This window comes from Melanerpes formicivorus, unplaced genomic scaffold (assembly GCF_026170545.1).
Source record: "Melanerpes formicivorus ecotype bairdi unplaced genomic scaffold, bMelFor1.0.p_v2 SCAF_143, whole genome shotgun sequence".
NCBI lineage: Eukaryota > Metazoa > Chordata > Aves > Piciformes > Picidae > Melanerpes > Melanerpes formicivorus.
This window is the reverse complement of record NW_027142495.1, coordinates 715,404-742,546: the sequence shown is the minus strand read 5'-3', so window position 1 is coordinate 742,546 and position 27,143 is coordinate 715,404. Positions and strand designations below refer to the sequence as shown.

The window sequence follows — 27,143 nt, the reverse complement described above, 5'->3', positions numbered from 1 at the left end:
CTCTTTGTCCTGCTTTGATTGAGATAAGATCAGTCCTAAATTGCTTTGGATTATTAGCTGGGTACCATGAATGCGTTTTGTGCCCTCTCAACCGTAACTCATTACATGGAACTTGCTTGGCATCAATAAGTCTCTATCGCCTTCCCGAGCATACGTGTGTGGGGGGACCTGTGCGTGTGGCTCCATACCCTGCTGTGAGGCTATTTAGTGATAAAATCTTCTATAATAAAATATTAATTACAGCTGCAAGGTTGGGTGAGAAATACGAACTCAATTACAGTCTCATATTGTAAACAAAGGGCAGGGTGAAAAATTCCTTTAGTTAGAAAGGTTTGGGATAATAAAAGAACAACTAGAATATTAGACTCAAGCTGAGTGCTCCCTAAAAGGCCACCTGTTATTAATCATACCATCAAGCACAGAATTGTAACTAAATTAGGTCAAGATGAAAGATTTTTGCTGCTGACTTTTCTGACTTACCTAATTTCAAAATTTCTTTATGTGGGCTTTTTTTTTTCCTTGGTGTCTTTTTTTCTTTCTTTCATGTTAATTTAGTAATTAGAAATTTGTAACAAGCACAAGGAAGCAGCAATTACAATGCAAGGTTGGCTCTCATAAACGGTCTGCCAGATGATCACCTTGTATGGCATAAAAATAGATAAAAGCTAACAGCTGATTCTAAAAAACATAGATCCAGACAGATTGGCATTTCTTCAGTGCCAAACTGGTAGCAAATGTGGTCCTCCCATCCTAGAAAGTCAAGTTCTTTGTTAAACAAACACCAAAAAACCAACAATGGAATATAAATTACTTTAAGACTTCTTAATAAATACATTTCTGTTCCTGTGCTCAATTTACCCCAGTGTGGAATCAAATGAAATACCAAAGACTTCATAGAATGGGACACAAGCACAAACATGAGCCCAAGTTAGTCCAAATCTAATAATATGATGTTGGAATCCTGTGCATAGCAGTAAACTACAGGAACTGATCAGCCTTATATATTCCTGCAGGCTAAAATGTGTCATTATATCACAAAATAAGATTTTTATTGTCTGAAGGGCTGTATTTTCTATTAACAATGTTTTATAGTTCAACTAATTCTGCTGGAAGTATGGCAATATATTTTTGGTACCGAGCCAGAGAAGATATTTCCAATGAATTTACATTTATGATGCTTGGAACAATCCAAAAACCATTTCAAAGCTTCTTAATCAGCTTTATGTTCTTTGCTTAATTTCTTTTTAAAAGGAACACAGGGAAAAAATGATAAGTTCATAAATACGAGATAAAAATATCTTGGTACAGCAAATGAGGTGCTTTTATAAGGCAATATTACACCATTTAACTCATCAGTTTTCAGGTTGCCAAGGCCAATTTATGTAACAACTGAAAAGCATGGGGGAAAAAAAGGAATGAAGTCTTCTCACAGATTAAAAGAAATTAAAGAAAGCAAAACTGTCTAAAATAATCTAGTCTGAAAAGGAATGCAGTTAGAGGGGATCTGAAGAAAATATTCCTAACTGAAAGCCATGGCAGAGCTGATTGATCCTTTCTTTTCAATCTGTGGCAGAGAAAATAGTTAGGCACAATGGTACTAAAGAACAGATCAGTGAGGGGGGAACAAAAGGAAATTCCAGGAGCCTGAGCACATGCAAACCAATATGCAACAATCCGTGAGATCACACAGCCCATCTCATCAGAATCAACAGAAGAATTTCTGAATGTGTATGCCTGACCTTCTGATGTTCAAAGAAAGCTCACTACTGCTTGCAAGTTGGAGATCTGCTTCTGACTATGATGGACTCAGGATCATACAATCAAAGAACCAGTTTGGTTAGAAAAGACCTTTTGGATCATCGAGTCCGACCGTCAACACAGCACTGCCAAGTCCATCAATAAACCATGTCCCTCAGCAACACATCTACAAATCTACATTATAAGAAGTGTGAGATTCAAGTGCTTTAAAAAAGTGTGTATATATATACACATACATACACACTGTTGTCTTCTTATTGTACAATGTTCAGAATGGATTGATACAATACCCAGTGAGATTGGAATTTCCAGAGAAGGAGACTCCATGACCTCTCTGGACAGCCTGCTACAGGGCTGTGTCACACTCATGGCAAAGAAGTATTTCTTCACGTTCAGATGGAACCTCCTTGGTTCCAGTTGTTGTCCATTGCACCTTGTTCCATCACTGGGCACCAGTGAAAAAATCTGGCCCCATCCTCTTGACTCTTGCCCTTTAGCTCTTGCTGAGCATTGAGAAGTTCTTCTCTCAGGCTGCTCTTCTCCAGGCTAAACAGCCCCAGGTCTCTCAGCCTTTCCTCCTCACAGAGATGCTCTAGTCCTCTCAGCATCTTTTTTGCCTTGCTTGGACTCCCCAGTAGTTCCCTGTCTCTCTGGAGCTGGGGAGCCCAGAACTAGACACAGGACTCCAGATGTAACTCTACTGGGCAGAGTGGTATTTAGAGCAAGAGAACAGCTAATGGATTAGCGACACAATATGAACAATAAAAGAATGAGATCTTTCTGTGTCCTACAGAGCTGTGCACTGGAAACTCCCCACTGTATTGGGCTGGGCAATTAAGTGAATGCATTAAAATGAGTGCTTTCTAAGTAGAGTGAGAATGCTTCTTTTCTCCCCTTTTCAAAGATGCTCTGCAACCTGCTGTTTGTGTGCAGCACAGAAGGGAAAATATTTGCTGAGGCAGCTGAGTGAATACACAAGCCAACTTCAACAGGTTTTTTGATGCCAAGCTTGAAAACTGTTTACTGCTCATTAAAGCACTCACAGAGGAGATGAAGTTTTTCAGCTATTCAGTCAGGGAATACAACTTGGAGCACAGATAGACTCGCTCAAATACGCATGCTGCAGTAGTTTAGGATGCAGTCTTGTGCAGTCTTGTCTGTCCATTTTCTCCTTCTGCCAAATTTTGCTGTCATGGGAAGCTTAGAATCACAGAATCACCAAGGTTGGAAATGACCTCAAAGGTCATCAAGCTCAACCATCAGCTGAGCACTATCATGCTCAACAAATCACCTCCTAAATGCTTTAATACCTCTAGGAATGGTGATTCCACCACCTTCCTGGGCAGCTTCACCACTCTATCAGTAAAGAATTTTTTTTCTAATATCCAACTTAAACCTCCCCTTGTACAACTTGAGACCATTTCTTCTCATCCTGTTGTCTGTCCCTTGAAAGAAGACAATAACACCCACTTGTTGGAAAGCAGGATGTGCCTGTGCTTCAGTTGCAATGGAAAAGAAAACTGAGGAACAGACACATTTTCTCCAACCAGCTCTGCTGTGGGAGAACAGGACCACAGCAGAAATTACCACTACAAAATTCTTGTTTCCCAGTGCTATCATCTCTTGCCACAGTTTAAATGCAGCGGGTCCTGGTCCAGGAATTTGGAAATGGAGATTACTGTCTCTGCTCATTTTCATCCTTTCTTCTCTACAGGGCACTCTATCCCGCAGTGCAGATATAGAAAACTAGTCAGGTTTTGTGGTGTTGTCCCCAGTTTGTCAGGACTTGTGTGGATAAATACAAGGCTGACCTTCTCTTGTGTCAGGGAAAGCATAACTCTTCCTCCTCCCCACACTGAGAACAGCTCTGGCAGGATTAGGTAGCATAGAAACCTTGGCAGTGTGACACTGTGCAGCTCTTCCCACAGGAAATCTGGCTGTAGATAAAAGATTCTGCACAGTTCAGGATTAGCAGAACTGTTAAATACAGATGAGATTTTGGCCTTGTGCTTCTGCTGCCTGACCAGACTAATCTTGAGAACAGCTTCAGCTTTAGATGTGAGAACACGGATAATTCATTCGCCCTCCTCTGATTACCCCATGGTAGTTTCTCCCTAAATTCAACATTTTCATGATGTCTCAGACATCCACCCTACTGCTCTCTGAGGCTCTTTTAGGCTAAGTCATTTATACAGCTCCTGACTAAAGAGTTGCTGCTTTCAGTTGTAGTGCCCAGTAAGTGACTCTGTTTCTTTATGTCACTTAATGTAATCCAGTTGAGCAGATTAGCTTTTACTTAGAGATGCTTTAGAGTCATGATGCTTGTTGTAAATGCCAGTGATTCCCTTTCCTACTTACATGAGCAGAGAGAAAGTTTTCCTGTTAACACTCAGTAAAATGAACACTCCTTCAGCACCCAGGATGGGAAATGACAGTGTTTCACTCTGCAGCACACCTATAGTTTGTCTTCCTCTTTGGTTTTTTGTGTCCTTTAATTTTACTTAATATTGCTCTCTACAATGCTCTGCAAGGAGGCTATGGTGAGTTGGCTGTTGGTCTCTTCTCCCTAGTATCAGGTGATAGAATGAGAGGAAATGGCCTGAAATCATTCCAGGGGATGATTAGGTCGGGTATTAGGAATACCTTTACTGAAAGAGTGGACAAGCTTTGGAACAGACTGCCCAGGGAAGTGGTGGAGTCACATCACTGGAGGTGTAAGGTGTAAAAAAGACATGTAGACATGGCACTTTGGGACATGGTTTAATGTCCACGGTGATCTAAGCTCACAGCTGGACTTGATGATCTTAGAGGTCTTTTCCAACAGAAACAATTCTATGATTCTGTGAAAGAAGCATTCACTTTGCTTGTGATGAATAAGTGAAATGCTTTGGTACACACAGAACGGGTCAATCCAATAGTATTTAGACTGAGAACTAGAAATTCATGGAAACATAGACTGGTTTGGGTTGGAAGGGACCTTTGAAGGTCATCTAGTCCAACCCCTCTGCACTGAGCAGGCATATATTCAACAGGATCAGGTCAAATAGAACCTCTCCCAATCTGACCTGGAATGGTTCCAGATATGTGGCATCTTCTCTGGGTAAATTAAAGACAGATGGAAATATACAGTCAACAATGCATGCAGAAAGGTAAAAACACATTTGTGATAAACATAAAAAGCAGGATAAAAGATATAAAACTTTTAAAAGAAAAAACAACATTTTCAGAGTCAACAGTGTTTCAGGGCAGGAAAGTTGGCTGGAGGAACTGGAAAGGAGAAAGAACAAGAGGGGAAAATTAATTCCACGGCATTCTAAATCTGCTGTTTTGCCACTGCAGTGTAGCAGCATTTTTTATTAGGCAACTTGGGCCAGTATCTCACCACTATCATAGTAAAAAATGTCTTCCTTCTCTCTAATCTAAATCTCCCTCTTTTAGTTTAACACCATCACCCCTTGTCCTGTCACAACAGGCCCTGCTAAAGAGTCTGTCATCTTTCCTATAGGCCCCTGTGATGCTCTGTGCCACTAAAGTAATATTTCTCAGTGGATCACAACTAGGAGCTCACAGGAGGTCCTGCCAGTATCTGGTACAATGGCATTTATAGCTGGTCACCCATGTTTGAAACCCCACATGTGGGGTGCAGCCATGTTTAAATGATTCACTGTCCACAATCCATCACCACAAGCCATCAATAGACACTTTCTTCAACTCTATTATAATTTCCAAACGTGATCCTCTCTCTTACAACATGCACCCTTGTTATGAGCTCATAAAGCGCAAACTTCACATCTCATCCTATCTGTAAGAGGTCAGTCCTGAAGGCTGTTCAATATTTTCCGTGCAACATGCCAATCCAGCACTACAGGTAGGTTCTACATGGATTATTATGGGTTGTGTTTATATTTGATATCCATAAGCACAACATGCAAAGGGTTATTGGGTCATGTCTCAGTTGATAAATCACCCTTCCCCATACAGCATGATGAACATGTTCTTACATCATGGTCCCTGTGTTAGAGCTCTGTGAGCCCCTCAAAAATGTATGATTGATTTAAATACTTACAAGAGAAATGCAACTGACTCTCAAAAACCCACAAAAAACCCACCCCCAACATATGAAGTATACAATATGGCTAGAAACATGTAAAATTGATGTCTTCAGGCACTGGAATAAGCAGCCCAATGAGGTGGTGAAGTCACTGTCCCTGAAAGTGTTTAAAGGATGTCTGGATGAGGTGCTTAGAGACATGGTCTAACAAGGAGAGGTTAAGTTATGGTTGGACTTTATGATCTTAAGGTCTTTTCCAACCTCAGAATTCCATGATGTGCAACATGGCCAAGGCTTCAGGACGAAGGTCTACTATGGACCTGCAAGATAGACTTGAGTTCTTGCTGAGTCAAATGGGTCAAATTTCATCAAGAAGTATAAGTGACTTCATAGTTTTCACTTGAGACATCTCTCTTCAGCATCCAGCACTTGAGAGATGAGATACAAGCATCCAGGAAAACAAAAGAACTGTAGTGAGATGATAAGTCAGAGTGGAAAATCTAATTTCATATGGGTGTTAAGGACATGGGAAGGGGACATGCATAATTCACAGTAAGATCACCAGTGAAAGCTCCCACAGAGAGTTATGGGTGAGATGTGCCTGACAATTTCTAACCACAGTTTTGCAGGAATTCAGAATGGGTCACTCAGCACTGGGGCCACAAACATAAAGCTACTGTGATACACACCAGGAGAAAATGACTTTAAAACATCTCCACATAATCCTGTTCAACAGCCACTCAGGGAAATGCAGCTGACTCACCCTCCCCCTTCAATCCTACCACAGCACACAGGAAAATGAAAACAAATCCCTGGCTCACTCCAGTGAACACAGGCGGCATCATCTCTCACCCCACGAGTGCTCTAGTTGTTCTGCATTTGAACTCAGGCATCTAGAAACTGAAGACACTTAAAAATCATGGAATTCAGTGATTTCCAGCCATGTCCAGAACTCTTTTATTATGGTCCCTAAGCCAAACAGCTCCCTCTCCCTCTCTGAAGGCAAGTGCCCAGAAATATACTTGATCCTCTACATACTCAGTGGGACAGAGAAATAAAACCCTTTACAACCCTGGAGGGCTGCTTTGAGGTGAAGGTGGTATTGCACCGCTCCTATTGTCTGCCTGAGGTGGATGGTATAATGGTTGGATTCAATGATCTTAAAGATCTCCTCCAACCAAAGTAATTCTATGGTTCTATAAAAAAACCCAAACAACCATAAGCAAAGCACTCTTGTAACAGTGCAGCAAATTGTTCAGTTGTTAATTATAACCAAAGCCCATGAGAAAGTATCCCTGAGTTATGAAACTGAAAAATAATCTCTTTAGAGATAAGGAATCATCTGTTCCTTCTCTCATTCTGGGCTTGCTATAGTCTGCTTTATTTATCATGGATTAATTATTATTAATCACATTGCTAAATGACAGATAGCATTATGTGCTGGGTTCTCAGTGACACAAATTACTACTTGAAGGAATCAAGAATCGATGCTGCTTTTGCCCAGGGACTATGTGAGAAGTCACAGTAAAAGGGCCATGGAAGTTTTGGGCACGGGAAGCTGCACACCCAGGCAACACATACCATAAATTCTACTTCAAGCTACAGTAAAAATCCAAGGACAAGTTCTACTGCATAACAAAAAAGAATTACAGCATTTTTACAGCATAAGCAATTAGTGTTCTGTTCCTTCACTGAAACTGAAATTGACCCTTTCTGCTGTAAATAATGATACTTGTTGCTATAAAGAAGTGACAATTATAGGCATTAATAAAACCCCTGTCCCTTCTCTATCACAGCCATCCTCAAAACAGTTTACTGGCTGCTGTACAGGTTGTAAAGCTATGATTTGGAAATACAGTTAGCAGGAAGGAGCTGACCCTACTGCACACAACTCAAGCCTTTATGTTTACAGATCTTTACAAGATAGAAAGGATGCATGTGGCAGGCAGATTAAAGACTGGTCAGTCAGTTCCCTTCATGCTTTTCAGACCTTGAGGTCTTACAGTATTAAATGGTTCTATTTTGAACATGATATTTCAGCATACTACCAAGTTACTAAGGCTACTTGAGCATGTATAGGAACGTTATCTCAGGAGAATGATTTCTTTATCATAAATATACCAAATATCTAGACTGCTCTAGCAGGGAGCTCTTGAAAGGCCAAAGGTTAGTGTTCAATTGCCTGGGAAGCTTTCCAAATCTTTACTAGTTAAGGTAGAGTTTTGATATTTCCTCAGCTGCATTGATGTGAGAGTGGTTTTTTTTTTCCCCTCATTATTGCATTCCCTGTGTAATGTCTCTGGGAAGAAAAGGAAATTCCCACTACATAACCTGATAGGTAGGAAGTGTAAGAAGACAGCTCTCCCATTGCAATGCTTTGCATGTGCTGTTGTCATGTCTTTGCCCACCCAGAACATGAACACTCCTCTTATTCTGCAAAGCAGCACACTCCCATTTCAAATCTCACTTAGGCTGAATTTCTAACCATAGTGATAGAATCATAGAACAGTTTGGGTTGGAAGGGACCTTTAAAGGTCATGTCAAAACCCCCTGCGGACAGCAGAGACATCTTCAGCTGGAGCAGGTTGCTCAGAGCTCTGTTCATGCTGACCTGGAATGTTTCCAGGGATGGAGCATCAACCATATCTCTGGGCAACCTGGGACAGTGTTTCACCACCCTCAGTATAAAAAGTTCCTTTCTTCTCTCTAGTCTAAATCTCCCTCTTTTAGTTTAAACCCGTCACTCCTCCTCCTGCCACAAGAGGCCTGCTAAAAAGTTTTTCCATATCTTTCTTACAGGATCCTTTAAGTAATGAAAGGTAGCAATAAGGTTGCCTTAGAACCTTCTCCAGGCTGAACAACCCAATTGGAAAAGGAAAGCATCAAATGTCTGTGGTGTCTATGAAAGCAGGAAGGGTGGTTGAATGGGGCACTAAATGGCTGGGAGGGTTTAATGGGGTGTAATATGAGAAACAGACCATGAGGCCTGGGTGGTGTTGCCTTCCAGAAGGATACTAAGGTGCCTGAGCATGTACAGAGAAGGGCAATGGAGCTGGTGAAGGATCTGGAGAACAAATCTTATGTGGGACAACTAGAGGAACTGGGGTTGACTAGCCTGGAGAAAAGGAAGCTGAGAGGAGATCTTCTTGTGCTCTGTAACTCCCTGAAAGGAGTTTGTGGTGAGGTGGGGTTGGTCACTTCTCCCTACTACCAAGCGACAGAAGGAGAGGAAATGGTCAAATGCTCCACCAGGGCAAGTTTATCTTGGACATTAGTAAAAATCTCTTTACTGAATGAGTGGTCAAGCATTGGAACAGGCTGCCCAGGGAGGTGGTGGAATCATTGTCCTCAGAGGTATAATAAAAACATGTAGACGTGGCACTTCAGAATGCGGTTTAATGGTTAGGCTTGGTGATTTTAAAGGCATTTTCCAACTGAAACAATTCTTTGATTCTGTGATTTTTCCTGATCCTTGCTTTTTTTTTTCTGCCCCAGTCTGCTGCTCCCAGAAGACTAGCTATCTCCAGATGATTCCATTGTTATCTTTGGGGTGTTTACTGATATGATCTTTTGAGACTGGCATGGAATAGCAGTGACCACATTTTGCTGATTAGGCAAGTGAAATAAAAGAAGTGGAAACACTCAACCTTTATCATGGCAAGAATGAATGACAATCTGTGCAACAGCAAAAACTTGCTTCTCCTTGCCGAAGCTGAAAGCTTGCAGGAAAACTTTGCCTGAGGAGGTCACAAGAACCTTTAGTACTGGAATGCAAACAACATAGACTAATATATAAACAGCACTAAAGACACACAGTCACTGAGCATCACATTTTTCATCTCTGTGGATGAGCCAGATCTTTGGAATAAATTAGCATTGATGTTCCTCAGCATCACATCTCCCTGGCTTTTAAATCCCTCCAAACTGTACGGAACCAGCCAATTCATGTACCTGGATACTATTTGGTCCCAAAGGGTTTTATGCTTTAGGCTAACTTGCCCTGAGGAAGTAAAAGACAGAAATGATACTTCCTTGGAAGAGCAAGTCTATTAACAGAAGTTGAAGAGTTAAAGAGTCATTTACATAGCAGTGAAGATCTTTGTAGGTGTCAGTGACCAGCAGTTTCATGGGTCAATATTCTTCATAACATCATTTGGTTGGAAGATGTCTTTTAGATCATCAAGTCCAACCATCAACCCAGCACTGACAAGTCCACCACTAAACCATGCTCCTCAGCACCACATCTCCATGCTTTTAAATCCCTCCAGTGATGGAGACTCCACCACTCTCCTGGGCAGCCTGTTTCAGGGCTTGCCAATTGCTTTAGAGAAAAGAATGTTCCTTGTGTCCACTCTCTTTTCTAGTGCAACCTGAGGCCATTCCTTCTTGTCCTATCACTTGGGAGAGGAAAGCAACCCCCACCTCACTATAACCTTCTTTCAGGGACTTGTAAAAAGTGAGAAGATCTCCCCTCAGCATCCTTTTCTTCAGATGTTTCTTGTAAGGTTAGTTCTCCAGAACATTCACTAACTTTGTTGCCCTTCTCTGGACATGCTCCAGCATATCAACGTCCTTTATATTATTTTAATGCAAATTATTTACTGACAGATCCACATATCTTTGACAGAATTAAAAAGAAAAGGGAAAAAAAAAAAAAAGATAACATCCACAGTAAGAAATATATTACACAAATTCCACAGAGCCAAGAGCTTAAATTAAAATAAGCCAAACCTTGCAAAGGACAATCATTCCAAAAATCAAAGTGCCTTAGCCAGCTGTTAGAGAGGGTGTACATTCATCATTATTGAAGGCACTCCTGCTTTAAACATGTATAATTCTGAAATAATCTCCTTGAAATAAACAGAGCCACAGCCCTAGAGCAAGCTGGACCATAAACTGAAGACAAAGCAAGCAGTCCTGGTTGTATTAAAATTCTGACAAAAGACATTTTAATCATGTCCAGGCCTCTGAATTCTTAAAAAAAAAACCCTGGGATGCCATTTGGCCTTTCTGATTAATGTCTACTTTATCACTGCAAACAGATCTTCCTGAATGTTACTATCTAGTCTGCTCTTTGAATCAACATTGCAACACTGAGCATTGCTCTTTCTGGTTTTGTGTTGTGGTGGTTTTGTGTGAATTCTCTATAATCACAGAATCCCAGCATGGTGGGGTTTCAAGGGATCTCTAGAGACTGTCTCATCCAACCTCCCTGCTAAAGCAGGGGCACCCATAGCAGGTTATTCAGGATCCAGGTGGGTTTGGAATCTCTGCAGAGGAAACTCCACAACCTCTTTGGGCAGCCTGCTCCAGGGCTCCAGCAGCCTTACAGCAAAGTAATTTTTCTGGGTTCCAATTTGTGCCCTTGTCTTGTCCTATCACTGAGCAGCACTGAAAAGTATCTGGCCCCATCCTCTTGACCCCTGCCTTTCAGCTCTTGATGAGCACTGAGAAGACCTCCTATCACTCTGCTCTTCTCCAAGCTAAATAGCCTCAGACCATTCAGCTTTTCCTCATCACAGAGTTACTCCAGTCCCCTCAGCAGCTTTGTAGCTTGTGTTGGACTCACTTCAGTAGTTCCCTGTCTCGCTTGAAATGGGAAGCCCAGAACTGGATGGAACTGGATGGAAATGGTCTCCAGATGTGGCCATACTGGGGTAAGGTATAAGCAGAATATCCTTTGACAATCTCCTGGTCACACTCCTCTTATAACAGGTGAGCATTGATCTTCTTGATCATAAGAGACCATTGAAGCCTTTTGGTGAAGTTATCCACCAGCATTCCTAGATCATTCTCTGCAGAATTCCTTTCCAGCAGGTCAACCCCTAACCTACAGTGATACATAGGGTTATTCCTCCCTAGATATAATGAGGTATGGAATGCCAATTTTTTTTCATACTTAAGTAGAGAAAAACAATTTAGTCAAAGAAAAAAGCTGGAGTTCTGACTTACTTCAGTTCCTAGCTTTGTGGACTTGAGTGGCAGAATTTGTGCTCTCCTTATCCATCTCAAGAAGTTAAGAATTTTATGTGACATGGCTGATGTGTGGATCGATAAAACAACACCAATCATTTACACTGCAAGTTAAGTGCAGTTTGAGAGATCTGCATTAACCCAGCCAGCAGTTGTAGCCCAATCAATAGACAAGGCATCTTGCTTAGTGCTGTGCATAAATGAAGTATGACTAAATCTCCAACACCCAAGGAATATGGCTTACAAGGATGAAATCTATATGCAGAAGGTGTTCTGCCAGCTATGCTGGAGAGCTTGATGTTAAAAATATTAAATTCTTACTTTAATTATCACTCTCTGCCTCACTCAATATTTACACTGTGAGTTTGCACTCAGCATTCGTTTGATTTTAAGACCTGTTGCAAAGGACCTCGATTAATTTGCTTCTATGTATTCATCTGTCAGCTTCATGTTACTTTAAATCTCTCCTTCTATTTCCCTAACCACTCATCACCTTATTTGGCACACTTTAATCTCCTAACTATCTCCTTTCCCTTGTCAGTGAAGTTTCTGGTCTGTCACTGCTGCTAGAGGAGCTGATTGTCTTTAGCTCCTGATGCAGATAAAAGGAATGAAACTGCTTTTTTTTATTAATGGTCCAATATATTGTGTTTATACTCCTTTAACTGGCATTGTTTTAATCCAGATGCTTGAATCCAGAAGGACTACAATAGTGTTTTGTAAAATAAAGGAAGACAAGTATCATTCTGTCTCTAATTTAATCTGCTAAACCATTTTCATTAAAGCTGCTTTAATCACTTTCCGGCTTTTTTTCTCAGCTGATTCAGACTGCCCCAGAATGTGACATTTTCTGTTTAAAACATCTGAATGGCCCAAAGGATGGCATTTTTTAAATGTAGACCTGCATACATACAATATATACTGCAACAATATGCTGTACAGTGAAAAGACTTAATTATATAAAACGTTGAATATTCTGAAGAAACTCAAAGAATGTTTCTTTTCACTCATGCAGCTATGAATGTACCATATCTGCAGTTCACAGGGTTGGGTTGGAAGGAAAATCAAACACCATTGAGTTCCAACCCCTCTGCCATGGGCAGGGACAGCTCTGCCCAGACCAAACTGAGCAAGGCCCCATTCAGCCTAGCTTGGAACCCTTCCACAGTTTCTCTGGGCAATCTTTTACAGTGCTTCACCACAATCATAGCGAAGAATTTCTTCCTAAAGTCTAATCTCAACCCAGCCTCTTCCAGTTTGAAGCCATTACCCCTCATCCGGTTGCTACATGCCTTTGTCAAATGCCCCTTTATAGCTCATTTATATCCCCCTTCAAACAATGAAAGACTGCTATAAGGTCTCCCTGGAGCCTTCCCTTCTCCGGGATGAGCAGCCCCAATTCCTTCATCCTGTCTTCACAGGTGAGGTGTTCCAGAGAATATCTAGACAAAATCCCTAAAAATCTTAGTATTCTGATGAAAATAATTGACAGTTATGCACTATAGGGGGAAACTCGTAAGAACAACAAGATAATTAATTTGGGGTGGGTTTTTTTTTTTTGATGATACATCATTAGCCACAAGGAAAAACATCCTAATCTCTGAAAAAAAAACCTTGTAATTTAATTATCTGGATTTTAATTTATTTAGAATATTGATCTCATTATTAGTTCTCACTGAAAATAACCTAACCATTCCTCTGTTCTCTTCAATGAAATCTTTTATTCTAAGCATTTCCACATCACTGTGCAAGTAAAATAAACCTTTGCAAAATGGGAATTCATTAACTGGTGTAGAATCTGAGCTTCTGGATTTACAGGTTGATTTTTTTCCCCCCTATTTCTGCCATGATGGTCAATTAAATGTAAAAACTTTCTGATTGTTGCCATGTGTATTGTTGAAACTGGCTAACTAAGAGTTGCTTATCTTAAATCTGTGAAGTAAACAAGAAGAGGGAATACTAAAGACAGTAGCTCAGCATAAAAAATGTGATATGCCCTTGAACTTATAACACTGCAGTAAGCAATTACCTTAAAGAAGCCACCCACACAACAGAACTATGGCTTTGTTCCTTATCTTCAAAGAACAAGCCACTTGCATCTGGATCAAATCCTTTAAACAATACACAAGCACTCGACATCAAAGCACTTTCATTTTCTCCAGTTATTTAATTTAATTAGAGCTAATGCAGACACAAATTTAGACACTGATTGCTGTGTAGAAAATCCCCAGAAAACATGTTCAAGAAATTAATCAGTTTGGGTTTAATTCTGTAAGTGTTTCCCCCGCCTCCAAATACCTGACAGGAGCTCCTCTGCTCTGTGCTGGTTTCAGCAAGACTGTCACAGTGCTGTCAGTTTGATTCAAAGGTGTTTCAAGTTCATACGGTGGCATCGAGGGGGCTAGAATAAGGAAAGAGGCAAAAATAATCAGCATTCCTGTATTTTCTTCTTCTAAGATGTGTAGCTTCATTTGAATAGGTGATTTTAAAGACTTCCTCAAACATAAAGACTATATTATAGGTCTTAAGATGCTTTTTGTTGCCACACAAGAGTGAGACAACTGTTAAATAACTTCAGAAAAACAAAACCACAAAGAAATCCCAGCTCAGAGACAATTTCAAGACAGGAAACAGATACTAGGAGGAGGAAGTTTGAAGAAAGCATTGAAAATCCATGACTGGGAAATGGAAAGTAATCATTAAATCTTAGAATGGTTTGGGTTGGAAGGGACCTTAATGATCATCTAGTTCTACCCTCCCCCTGCCACCACCATGGGCAGGGACACTTTCCACTAGACCAGGTTTCTCAAGGCCCTGTCCAGCCTGGTCTTTAACACTGCCAGGGAGGAGCCATCTACTACCTCCCTGGGCAACCTATTCCAATGTCTCACCACCCTCACTGTAAAGAATCTCTTCCTAATATTCAGTTTAAATCCACCCATGTTTGTCTTAGATCCATTCCCCCTTATCCAATAACCACAAGCCTTTGTAAAACGTCTCTTGACAGCTTTCTTTTAGATCCCCTTCAGGTATTAGATCGCTGCTATAAGATCTCCCTAGAAGAGGTACAGGCTGAAGTGATACTAATTTTTGAAGCCCAGCTCTCCCAGTGTGTCAGTGGCTGATGTGCCCTCAGAATTTGGTCATTCCTGGAATTTTAACTGGAGCTGTAACTGTCTTTGGCCCACCACAGCCATAATTAACAATAACGAGGCAGGATTATTGCTATGAGAGCTTCTCTTAGTGTGAAGCCACACTCCATAGCACTCTTGCATACTCTGTCTTCATTAAGGAATTAGAGTTGTGATTAAAACAAATGATAACTCAGCTATTGTCTTCTACTGTTGCTCTTACATTCAGTGCTGTCGTCTAGCGGCACTTTCATCCTTATTTTGGATGGAAGGCTGCTTCCTGGATTGGTGGTTTAGCAGTCTTTTGTGTCCTTATCATCCACTTGTTAATGGTGATATAAAACTAATGGAAGTTGAGGGAATGGATTCTGCCTCTCTGCTCTGTTTAGACCCCACCTGCAGTGCTGGGTCCAGCAAAGAGGGCACCATATTCAATAGCTGTAGTTTTTCAATGATATTCAAAAATATGCATTCAGTTCTACCTTAACTTCATCAACAGACTGGTTTTAATTACCCATGGACAAGTCGGAAACATCCCCTGTTAGTACAATGACTAACAAAGTTAGGAGTGACTGGGATGCAGATCAGACAGCTTGTAGAAGCTCTTCACATGGTCACTTGGAGATTAGTCTCATTCCCAGGCATGCCTGCCAGGTCTGTTCACACTGATGAGTTTTAGTTGGTGACATATCAGATTTAGAAAAGGACAACATCTTAGAAAAGGATTAGAAAAGGACAAATGCAGCACTACTCCCAGATGTGCAAATCCTCATCGACAGACTACTTCCTCACTCTAATAAGGAGTGATTCTGCCATCCTAACTCATAGAATCATAGAATCGGTTTGCTTGGAAGAGACCTTTAAGATCATCAAGTCCATCCATTAAGCCAGCACTGCCAGGTCACCACCAAACAATGTCCCTCAGCTCCACATCAACATGGCTTTTAAAAGCCTTGCAGGGATGGCGACTTCGTCACTTCCCTAGGATAGCCTCTTCCAAGAACTCTTTTGGGGAAGAAATGTCTTGCTTTGTTGGAGCTGTTCAATTTACTAGAGGAGCCCAGAGGTTGATACTGTCTTTATGTGGAGCACCCAGTCCTGCTTATCAAGACTTGTTCATCAGAAAATTGTTTTCTGACAGTTTCTGCTCAGAGTAGGAAAAAGGTTAGAAAGTGAACCTCTTCTCTACTGCTCAGTGTTTAGACTTTCTGTAAGGAATAACTTTTTCAACTTGAAAATTAGCAATTTATATTTTTTTTTTTAGTCTGTACAAACATTTGTATTAGCAATAATTTCCACCCTTCATTAACTACCCTTGCCTACACTAAGATAAAGGAAAATACTCTGTCTGTGTTTAAAACCTGTTAGTTTATTTTTATTTTTTAATTTAATGAGAACAGAAAATGACTATCAGGAACAAAATACCTAGAATGAGAGTAAAAGAGAAAGATATTGCATCCAAATGCTTTTCTTTATCCTTTCTGAAAAGCAAAGCTGACCACAAATAGTTAAGGCAATTTTCTGTAAATATTATCAGGGGGCCACAGTTCAACTCTCAGTTTAATTCCCAAGATGACTGTGGAGAAGTGAAGAGCAAAGAGATTTTGGCTGTGATTTTGCACAACACTTTGTCATCAATTACATAAGCATTTGAGAGGATGTAAAAGCACTGCATCCCATCAGCAAGAGAAACAAAATGTTCCTCTGCCTCTGGGAGGACTTTGAGATATTGTTCATGGATCTGCAGAAGTGACAGTCGTGCTGCTCTTATCTGCAAACCACTAGCCCTGATGTTCCTGTCTAATATCGTTTCGTATCCACTTCAATCCACGTGCCTGCTAGGAGCATACACAGGCTGGCAGTTAGCTACACTTCCTAAGTGAGGGTAGACATGGAGTATTTCTGCTCTGCTCTCAATTCTTCATGGCTCATTAAAGAGATTTTCCAGCACCGTTACTGTACTAATTTAGAATCATGTCAAGGCTGACTAAGCTCTGAATGAAACCCTCATCCTCACGTCCAAAAAACCCTATGCTAAATGTTGCAAGAGCAGCTGGCACTGTCTGCAGGCACATAATTCATAGGGTTTCTTAGGTGGCAAGTTACAGCTGTGAATGGGAATTTCAAAGTATTAGCCGATATTTACGCATTTAAGATATATAAGGTATGTTACTACATGCCATTTTGACATCTTCAGGGATGATCATGTAATTTGTTTTGTCAGTTTGTTGCTTGTATCTCAAAAGAGATGCAAACAATCATCTGAAATAATGTTAAATAAAATTATTGTTAGGCTGGAACCCCCTTGTTGTGAGGGCAGGCTGAGGGAGTTGGAAACGTTCAGCCTGGAGAAGAGAAGGCTCCAGGGAGGCCTTCTTGTGGCCTTTCAGTACTTAAAGGAAACCTATAAGAAAGATGGGGACAATGTTTTTAGCAGAGCCTGTTGTGACAGGACAAGTGGTTTTAAACTAGAGAAGGGTAGATTTGCCATTAGGAAGAAGTTCTTGACTAGTTCTCCCCATCCCTGGAGACATTCAAAGTCAGGCTTGATGAACAACCTGATCTAGTTGGGGATGTTCCTGCTTACTGCAGGGGAGTTGAACTGGATGACCTCTAGAAGTCTCTTTCAGCCTTGTGTATTCTATGATTCTAAATATACTTATATAGACGTAAAAAACCCCAAAAAAATCTTTAACCAAGTACCTGATATTTTTGTGGTGAACTGGTTTGTGATTGGAGGTCCAAAGCCTTTAGCTGTGCTGGCTCTAATGGTAAAGGAGTAGGTAGTGCCAGGATACAGTCCAAAAAAGAGATAGTGTGTTTCATTTCCCAGCTTGGAGACGCGTCCACTTTGATTTGATAAATCTATTTCTGGGTCAAAGGAACTGACTGCTTTGTAGGTGATCTGCAAAAGAATGAGAAAGTTATCAACTGCCTTGAGCGGGTGGACAGAGATTGCATCTTTATCCCGTAAACCCTCCTGATGTATGCACTGTCAGACATTTTATGATAAGCTATCTTACTTTCTTATACTCTTCAAATCCTGAATCCCATGAAGGGACACAGAAACTCAGCCATAACTGAGATGAGTTATTACTTTGATAGATACTGAGACTTAGAGGCAGCTCAATTACAACTCCAAAGGACGAGATCAGGCTTACAGTAATTCCTTCAAGATGCTGGCTTGTGCGGTGTTATGTCTTGAATTCATCTTACTGTTAGTTTCAATCAGCATCAATAAGAAACCCAAAACAACCAGGTTAAAAACAGATAAGAGAAGAACAGACGGTGTAGCCCCCAGTTCCAGCTGACTTCACTGTAATTACACTTTGCACAACAGAAGACGATAAGGGCAGCTTAAGACAAACTTTCCAGCAAGTGGGTAAAGCTGGTATTTTAATCTGAAGCTTAAGATATTCTAATGGCTAATTTGGAATTCCTTGGGTTATTATATTGTACCTCGATCAAATTCTCATTTGGAGGAGAGAGAAAGTGTTAAGTAATACATGCAAGAGTTATATTGTATCCTCAAGACTCTTCTTGGATTCAAACAGTATTTTTAGTTTTCATTAGAAACGTTAATGCAAGTTCACAGCAAAACTTGTGCTAGATTTCTGCTATTAATTACTAATTGCCATGTGCTGTAATGAGAATTTAAAAATACTTAAAAAATCCACTAAAAAGATGCAAAAGTAAAAAATTATTCATCCTTTCTTCATAAAGTTTCATTTGCATGTGAATAATTCCAACATTCTTTTGAATATAAAGTGATATTTGACTTCTCTTTTTTTGCTTCTATATTTATTTTACATCATTATAATTAAGAAGACCCACAGAGTAACACACTGAAATACAGAATCATAGAGTCATGGGATTCTTTAGGCTGGAAAAGATCTTTAAGATCATTGAGTCCAACCAATAATTCAACACTATCAATTCCACTGATAAACCTTGTCCCACAGCATCACATCTACTTGGCTTTCAAATACCTCCAGGCATGATGATTCAGCCACTGCCCTGGGCAGCCTGGTTCAGGGCTGGACAAATATATCTGAGAAATAATTTTTTTCTTCATGTCCAATCTAACTCTCCCCTATGTAACTTGCAGCCAGTTCCTCTCATCCTGTTGTTTCTTACTTTGGAAAAGAGACGAACACCTATCTTGCTCCAACCTCCTTTCAGGCAGTTGTAGAGAGCAATGATGTCTCCCTTCAGCCTCTTTGTCTCCTGCCTAAAGAACCCCAGTTCTTTCAGCCATTCCTTGCAAGACCCATTCTCCAGACCCTTCAACAACTTTGTTACCCTTCTCTGGACATGCTCCAGCACCATAATGTCCTTCTTGTAATGAGGGGTCCAAAACTGGATCCCATACTCAAGTTGTGGCTTCACCAGTGCCAAGTACAGCCGTCTATCTTGTGGCCACAATATTGTTGATACAAGCCAGGATGCTGTTGGCCTTAGCATTAAACATCTTAAACAGATGTAATTTCCTATAGCCTATGACTTAATGGATATTGATTTTTACATTATTTTTACATATAACATGAATAAAGTGTTGAAAATTAGTAATAAAGCCTTCGATACCATTTAGATAAACTCCAAGATTATTTCAGTAGATATAGGGAGTTCCTTTACAAATCCCCATGCATAAATTAAACTGTAAGAGCCTTAAAAGTATCTTAATTACGCTGAGCGGGGCTTTATGCCCTAAGCAGGGACTGGACTTCCAACACAAAACATTCTATGATTCTATCATTTGAGAGTTCTAAGCAAAAAAAAAACATGGCAGAAAAAGTAATGACAGACAAGCTTTCAGCAACAATGCGTCTGTTCCTACCCATCCACCTGACTGAACTGACTTGGTGTCTTTAAAAGAACGGACAGTTTGGTTGCATCAGTTTGTTGATATATTTGATTTAAAATTTAAAGGTTTGTTAAGTGCAAGTTATAATGCATGCACTACATGTCATAAAAACCTAAGTGTCTGAATAGCTGTGGAGCTTGTCAAAAAACCTCAAGGGATGGGTAGATAGTGGGGAAGTCCTAGACTGCATTCAGTGGCAGACAGAAACTAGATTCCGAAGCTGCGCTCTGAACTGGATTCAGGAGCATATGGATTGGGATGGAAGGCAGAAGGGACACAGTCCTCCTCAGACCTACTCGACCTCACCCTGGTGATCCCTCAGCTAGATCCCGAAGTTGCCATCCATGGGATGGAATCCCTTGTTGGTCAGTCCTGTCTACTCCCTGCAGGTGCCACCTCTGACTTCCTGCACCCCAAGGCAGGGCACAAGATGTGGCAGTGCCCTTGGTCTGTGCAGGAGCAAGTCTAAGCCAGAGCCTTTCTGCAGCCCAGCCCTTGGCAGTAACTTTCCCCATCACCATTCTCACTGTTAGAAGCAGCCACTGGCTGTGCAAACCTTCCCTGATCTTCAGAATGTTTTGGTACTGAGCAGAATGACCTGAGAAGTGAAATTGCTGACCAGAACTGGTCCTGCTCTAGCTCAGACCAGGACAGTGATCCACCATTGTGTGTTTCTATGTCTGTACAGCCTAACATCAACAAGAACATTAACATCTTAACTAAAACATTCTGATCCCTGAAGAGGGCTGACTGTTGAACGAGCTGGAAGCTAGTTAGCTTTATAAAAAACCTGCAAATTTACCATTTTTCATAACATTTTATCATCTTACAATAAAATAGTTTTCAAAACACTATCAATAGGTTACCGTTCAGTTTAACTTTTCTTTTACACCGTGCCTCATTGAGGTGTTTTTCCCCTTTGTTGTTGTTGCTATTTAAACAAAGCATTTCAATACCAATTCTGTAGTAAGGTCAGGTAAGAAGCTTAGCAGTGATTACTGTCTGACAGCTTAATCTCTGCAGTCTTTTGTCAATTTTTCTAAAAGGTATTCAGGGAGAGGTTCCACAGGAGAAAAAAGCAGTGATTTTGAGCCACCTAGCAACATACAATTTGCTTGAATTTGCATTTAAAACATGCTAGGTTTTTTTTTCTCTTTTTAATTATGCCCGCTTGTTTCTGTTACAATGGGCTCCCTGTAACGGGTCTTATCTCACAGAAATCATCCTCATATCATCACCTAAATGTGATGCTGCTGCCTGTCACCACTGTGTTATCTCTGATTTTATTTAAAACTATCACCAAGATCTATCAATCTTTTAAATATTTGATCCACATTTCTAGAGCAAATGCAGGATCAGATGGCTCTAAAAATAACAGTTTTCTAAAGCAACTAAGCCGGGGATATTTTGAATCCTCAATAATTGACTTCTGCATCATAAACTCGATGTTCTGACTTTGTGTTGGTGTCTTCAACAAGAAGATTCATTTTACATAAACTGGGGGGGAAAAAAATACCCACTTAATGGTCTTCCTAATTACAGAAACCCACATAAAAATGAAAACATGGCAAAACACAGGTACCTCGTACAGAGTAATCACACCGTATGTTTGCACTGGCTCTCTCCATTGAAGAAAAATCTTCTCCTCAAAGGTACTCCCTTGGATGGATTCCAGTGGCACAGCACTTGGGACTAAAAGAAAAAAGAAGGAAAAAACCCAAAATGCTGGTTTGAGAAAAAAATTCAGGAGGAGACCATCTGCTTATTATTTGTTCTGTTGAGGCAGAAAAAACATCCCACTATTATTTTCCCAAGCATCAAGCAAAGGCCACGGTGGCTCAGGAGAATAATGATTTATTTAAGGAGACAGTGTCAAGGAAATATCTTCCTTAACAAGATGTGAAGAAACCAGTATGTTCTTTCCAGTATTTGAAGGGGATCCTTCCAGTATTCAAAGAGGGCCTGCAGGAGAGAGGGAGAGGAACTTTTGACAAAGGCATGTAGTGACAGGATGAGGGGTGATGGCTTCAAACTGGAAGAAGCTGGATTGAGATTAGTCATTAGGAAGAAATTCTTCCCCACAAGGGTGTAGAGAAGCTATGGAGGCTCCAAGCCTGGAAGCGTTCAAAACCAGGTTGGATGTGGCCTTGAGCAACCTGATCTATGTCCCTGTCCATGCCAAGGAGGTTCAAACTAGATGACCCTTGAGGACCTTTTGAACTCTGTTTTATGATTCTGTGATTCTCTATGCACCATCTTCAGTGTAAGAAGGAACTGGTGAATGTGACATTTTCTTGTAAAACACTATGGATGAAAGAAAAAGGCAAAAAAGCTTTTCATAAGGAGTTGGCTGGTCACCCTGCATTAGCAGGGGGCTTGGGCTAGATGATCCTTCAAACCTTTCCCAGTCTGTGATTCTGTAAATCGATCCTTGATGTAGAGGGGAATTCAAAGCCATTCCATGTTGCACAGGCTAAAAATGGGAAGAGGACAGATCTGTTGTATAAAGCAGTGCCAGTCGTTTGGTAAGATTTCTCTGAACATTTTAAAATGGCTAAAAGCAAGGTCAATAAACTAAAGGTACATTTGTAGAGGGCACTAAGGGGCAATACCTCTGTAGTGTTCTGGAAAGGGCAACTAATTCTTAATGCATGACCAATTCAACAAGGAAGTCCCATTGTGATGGTGTAGCTAACAGAGCTCTAGTAAACTCTGCATTTACAATCATAATAATATCAGAGAGGACATAGGAAGGTGGTATAAACTTATCATCCAATATTATTAGAGCATTACACAGACATGGTAGCCAGTTCTGCTGTCCATGCTTCAAAAAAAGAGCACTCACAAATCACAGTATTGCTAAGACAAAATTAACTATAAAAATCTAAAATACCTACATTACCTGAAAAGTACTAAAAGAAAGGGAATATCTTTATTTTTTCCATGTCTGTATATGGAATATATTGTCTGCCTAAGCAGCTAGCACTTTCCTGTGGTTGGAAAGCTGAAGGTAGAGAAATTGAAACTGCGAATCAATAAATATTTAGCAATGAGCATAACAATCTATAGAGAAGATCTACATGATGATACTGTGGATAATCACCTTCTCCACAATGATACCAGCACCAGCACCAGCATCAGAACAAGGGGACACAGTCTCAAGCTGCGCCAGGGGAGGTTTAGACTCGAGGTGAGGAGGAAGTTCTTCACCGAGAGAGTCATTCATCATTGGAATGGGTTGCCCAGGGAGGTGGTTGAGTCATCGACCCTGGAGGCGTTCAAGAGGAGATTGGACGTGGCACTTGGTGCCATGGTCTAGTCATGGGGTCTGTGTTGATAGGTTGGACTTGATGATCCTCGAGGTCCTTTCCAACCTAAGTGATACTGTGATACTGGGATACTGGGATACTGGGATACTGGGATACTGGAACTTTTAAGGGGCAAAACATAGTTCAAGCCAAAGTTATGAATCTAATGAAGAAAGGGTTAAATGATGTGTGATGTTGTAGGTCATGTAAATCATTATATTAGAATGGTTTTATTCTTTTTTATCTAGTTACAATTATTTTGAATGGACTCTTTAATGTCTTAAAATTGGTGAAGCTGATAGAAAACCTGTCACAGATTTTAGTGAAGATAGAGCATGCACTTCCACAGAAGGATGGCTTGACTATGAGGCAGCATGTGTGTGCAACATGTCAACACAACAACTCACCATCTTCATCAGTTTGTACTACAAGTTCTTGGCTTTCTTTCCGTCCTTCAGGATTCATTAGTATTAATTTGATGCTGACATTTGTGTATGGTGATAGATTAGTAATTGTGTGCTGGGGATGTGAACTTTCTGTATCCCAGCTTACTTCTTCTCTCACTTGCTCCTGCCCTCCAGCCTGGTACCGGTAGTGGACTGTGAGGTTGTATCGGTGGCAGCGAGTGACGTTGTATCCAAATGGTTCCCAGCAAATAGTGATTTGTCTGGATTTGATCTCCACAACCTCCAGTTTTCGTGGCCCACGCATTGGATCTGCAAAATTAGCAACAAAATTCAGGTGTGATTATTTGTTCCTATTTATAATAGGAAACAACAAGAGAAACAAGAAGCTGTGCAGGTCTATAAATATGATGTATAAGCAGAAACAGCCATTAAATGCTTTATCTCTCACCATGCAAATGACAATAAGAAGTACAGGTCTCTGAAAATCGGGGGGGTGGGGAATAAAACCTAAACCACATTTAGAATGGGAGAGCGTCTTCGATGAAAAGGATGATCAGAGGGCTGGGGCACCTCTCCTACGAGAACAGACTGAAGGAGTTGGGGCTGTTCAGTCTGCAGAAGAGAAGGCTCCCAGGTGACCTAATTGTGGCCTTCCAGTATCTGAAGGGGGCCTACAGGAAGGCTGGGGAAGGACTTCTCAGGATCTCAGGTAGTGATAGGACTAGGGGGAATGGAATGAAGCTGGAGGTGGGGAGATTCAGGCTAGATGTGAGGAGGAGGTTCTTCACCATGAGAGTGGTGAAACCCTGGAATGGGTTGTCCAGGGAGGTGGTTGAGGCCCCGTCCCTGGGGGTGTTTATGACCAGGCTGGACGAGGCTCTGGTCAGCCTGGTCTAGTGTGGGGTGTCCCTGCCCATGGCAGGGGGGTTGGAACTAGATGATCCTTGTGGTCCCTTCCAACCCTGAATGATACTATGATACTATGAAAAATGAAGAGCAAACAAAATACCAGAAACTTTTAATGCTTTGTCTCAAAGTGTAAGACAGAATTTAAATGATGTGTATTTGTGGGTTTTTTTTAACCTATCTTGCTTGAAAAAAAAAAAAAAAAAAGAAGTATCTCCAACTACAAACAAATTTACTTTAACACTTAGAGAGAAAAATCCTCCACAAAACAAGTACCTAAAAAGAGAAAGCAATTTTAGGGACAACTTTCAAATACGTAGTGATTTTCTCCTAGGACTATTTATACAATACAAACAGTGTTAGGAGGTTCCTCAGCTATTTCTGATTCATTTGTTTTGCAGTGAGACTGAAAGCAATTACTCAATCTCCATTTGCTCAGGACATTAAGTTAATATCTTAATTCCTTTCAAACAGTCCATAGGGCTCTTTTTCCACGAGAGCTACTTGTTAACAGCTTCTTTCTTCTTCTTTTTTTCTTGCTAACCACATCTGATATAAACAGTGCAAATACCTCAGTTTGTAGTAGTGGGTTTGTAAAGAACCAAAAAGCAACAGGAGGTATACATCAACCAATATCCTATGAGTCTGTGCTTCCCTGGAGATCCCCCCATTGACAACCAGCCATAAATCACATCTAACAAAATCATGCCCAGGACCTTACGGCTACCTATAAACAAGTGTCCTGATCTGAGCTAGACCAGAAACAATTCTGTTCAGTGATTCGATTTCTCAGTTCAGTCTCTCCTCAGTGAGGGCACTTTGTGAAGTTCAGGGCAGGTTTGCACAGCCAGGGGCTGCTTCTAGCACTGAGAATGCTAATGGGGAGAGTTACTGCCAAGGGTTGGGCTGCAGAAAGTCTCTGGTTTAGACTTGCTCCTGCACAGACCAAGGGCACTGCCACATCTTGTGCTCCACCTTGGGCTGTAGAAAGTCAGAGGTGGCATCTATGGGTAGGAGGGGAGAGGAAAGGTGACCCTCAACTGACCAATAAAGGATTGCATCCCATGGGCAGCATCTTCAGGATCTAGCTGAGGGATCACCAGGGTAAAACCAAGGGGTTGATAGCCAGTGTCTGAGGAGGAATCTCTCTATTCTGTCTTTGATTCTGATATGTCTATTCCTGAATCCAGTTCCAGAATACAGTTTCTGAATCTGGTTCCAATTTGCTTCTGAGTCCGATCTGGGACTTCCCCAGTACCTGCCTTCAGAATCAGTGGTTACAATGGCAACATCACTGCCATCAGGGGTTGGGTTCCTTATTGGTTTGTATCTCTTTGTTTCTATGTGATTGTATTGTGCTTATTTCCATTCCAGCTGATTTAGTTTCTTTCTCACCCCTTCATTCTCTCTCTCCTTCCCTTTCATTTCCCTTTGGGAAGGCAGAGTGATTTCATAGAGAGCATTTTTCGGTCCTATAGTGCCTGGCCCAGCCCTAATCCTTGACAAAAAGAAGCAAAGATTGTGCTCGATGAAATTAAGTTTTCTTCATATCTACTGGTCTGCAGCACTTTGGATATAAAGGTGAACCCAAATTTCCACCCAAAATACAGCAAAATCACAATCACTGAGCTGAGACATACTGCACATCTTCAAAACATGGTCATTAATGGAGCTATTATACTCATTTAGCAATTATCTGGGGTTTTCATATTGCAGCCCTCAACAAGATTAAAGACAATGCCTGGTTTCATCCACTGCTTCACTAGTTAAATGCTTAGAAGACTTTTAATGAGCCTCTTATACGTAAACAAATTAATATGCATCTTCCCTGTTTTATGTTTATTAATCAACATGTCTTCACTGGGAATGTTCTAAACAATTTACACAGGATTTCATCTTCTTAGTTTTTAATAAAATCCTGGCATGCTTGAATTGCTTGTTCAAAGACCTTATTCATCTTAACTCCTTGAAGAAAAGGTGTTAAGAAATTGTTTGTTCTTTCTAACATCTACACAGCAGGGTATTTCTTTTTTATTTGGTCCCCTTTCAGTCCTCCACTATATGGTTGGTTTTGGTGGGGGCTTTTTTTGGTAGTAATTGCCACCACCCAAATGGTGTTAATCACCAATACAGAATGGTTTCCAACTGGTGGGGAAAAAAAAAGGCAAAGCCAAATAAATTCAATGATAGATCTAATCCTGGCCTCCTCCCTAGTGAGTAGGATGACTGGTGAAAATGTCCTTGCCAAGGAAAAATCAATATAGAACCATTGATGTGCTTCCACACTCAGATACCCCAGTAAAGATCCTGCTGTTTGGGTTGTTTGGTTTATTTTCTATTGATACAACAATTAAGATCAATGAGAAGCAAACTTCAAAGTTTGACAAGTCCTGTGCTTTTCATATCTTCTGTAAATGTTCATGTCTTCCTTAAGCAATGGTCACAACAACTCCATGCAATGCTCTAGACTTGGGGAAGAGTGTCTGGAAAGCTGAACCTGAGGGCTCAGCAGGTCAACAGCCATATGAAAATGAACCAGTGTGTGCCCAGGTGGCCAAGAAGGACAACAAAATCTGGGCCTGTAATCAGCAACATTGTGGTCAGCAGGACCAGGGAAGTGATTGCCCCCCTGTACTCAGCACTGGTGAGGCCACAGTTTGAATACTAAGCTCAGTTTTGGGCACTGTGGTAAAAGGAGGACATCAAGGTGGTGGAGTAGGTCCAGAGAAGACAATGTCACTAGAG

The 27,143-nt window shown here is 40.8% G+C and overlaps 1 protein-coding gene across 1 annotated transcript in view; it reads right to left on the bottom strand.

Annotated features, from left to right (window-relative positions):
- LOC137456940 (receptor-type tyrosine-protein phosphatase mu-like) overlaps positions 1-27,143 on the bottom strand; it is a 463,121-nt gene that overhangs the window by 173,840 nt on the left and 262,138 nt on the right. Inside the window, exons 8-11 of the mRNA XM_068168616.1 lie at positions 23,493-23,801; positions 21,360-21,469; positions 17,617-17,818; positions 14,081-14,183 (exon numbers count right to left, since the gene is read on the bottom strand). Coding sequence (XP_068024717.1) covers positions 14,081-14,183; positions 17,617-17,818; positions 21,360-21,469; positions 23,493-23,801 — 724 coding nt within the window. The remainder of the gene's footprint in view (positions 1-14,080; positions 14,184-17,616; positions 17,819-21,359; positions 21,470-23,492; positions 23,802-27,143) is intronic.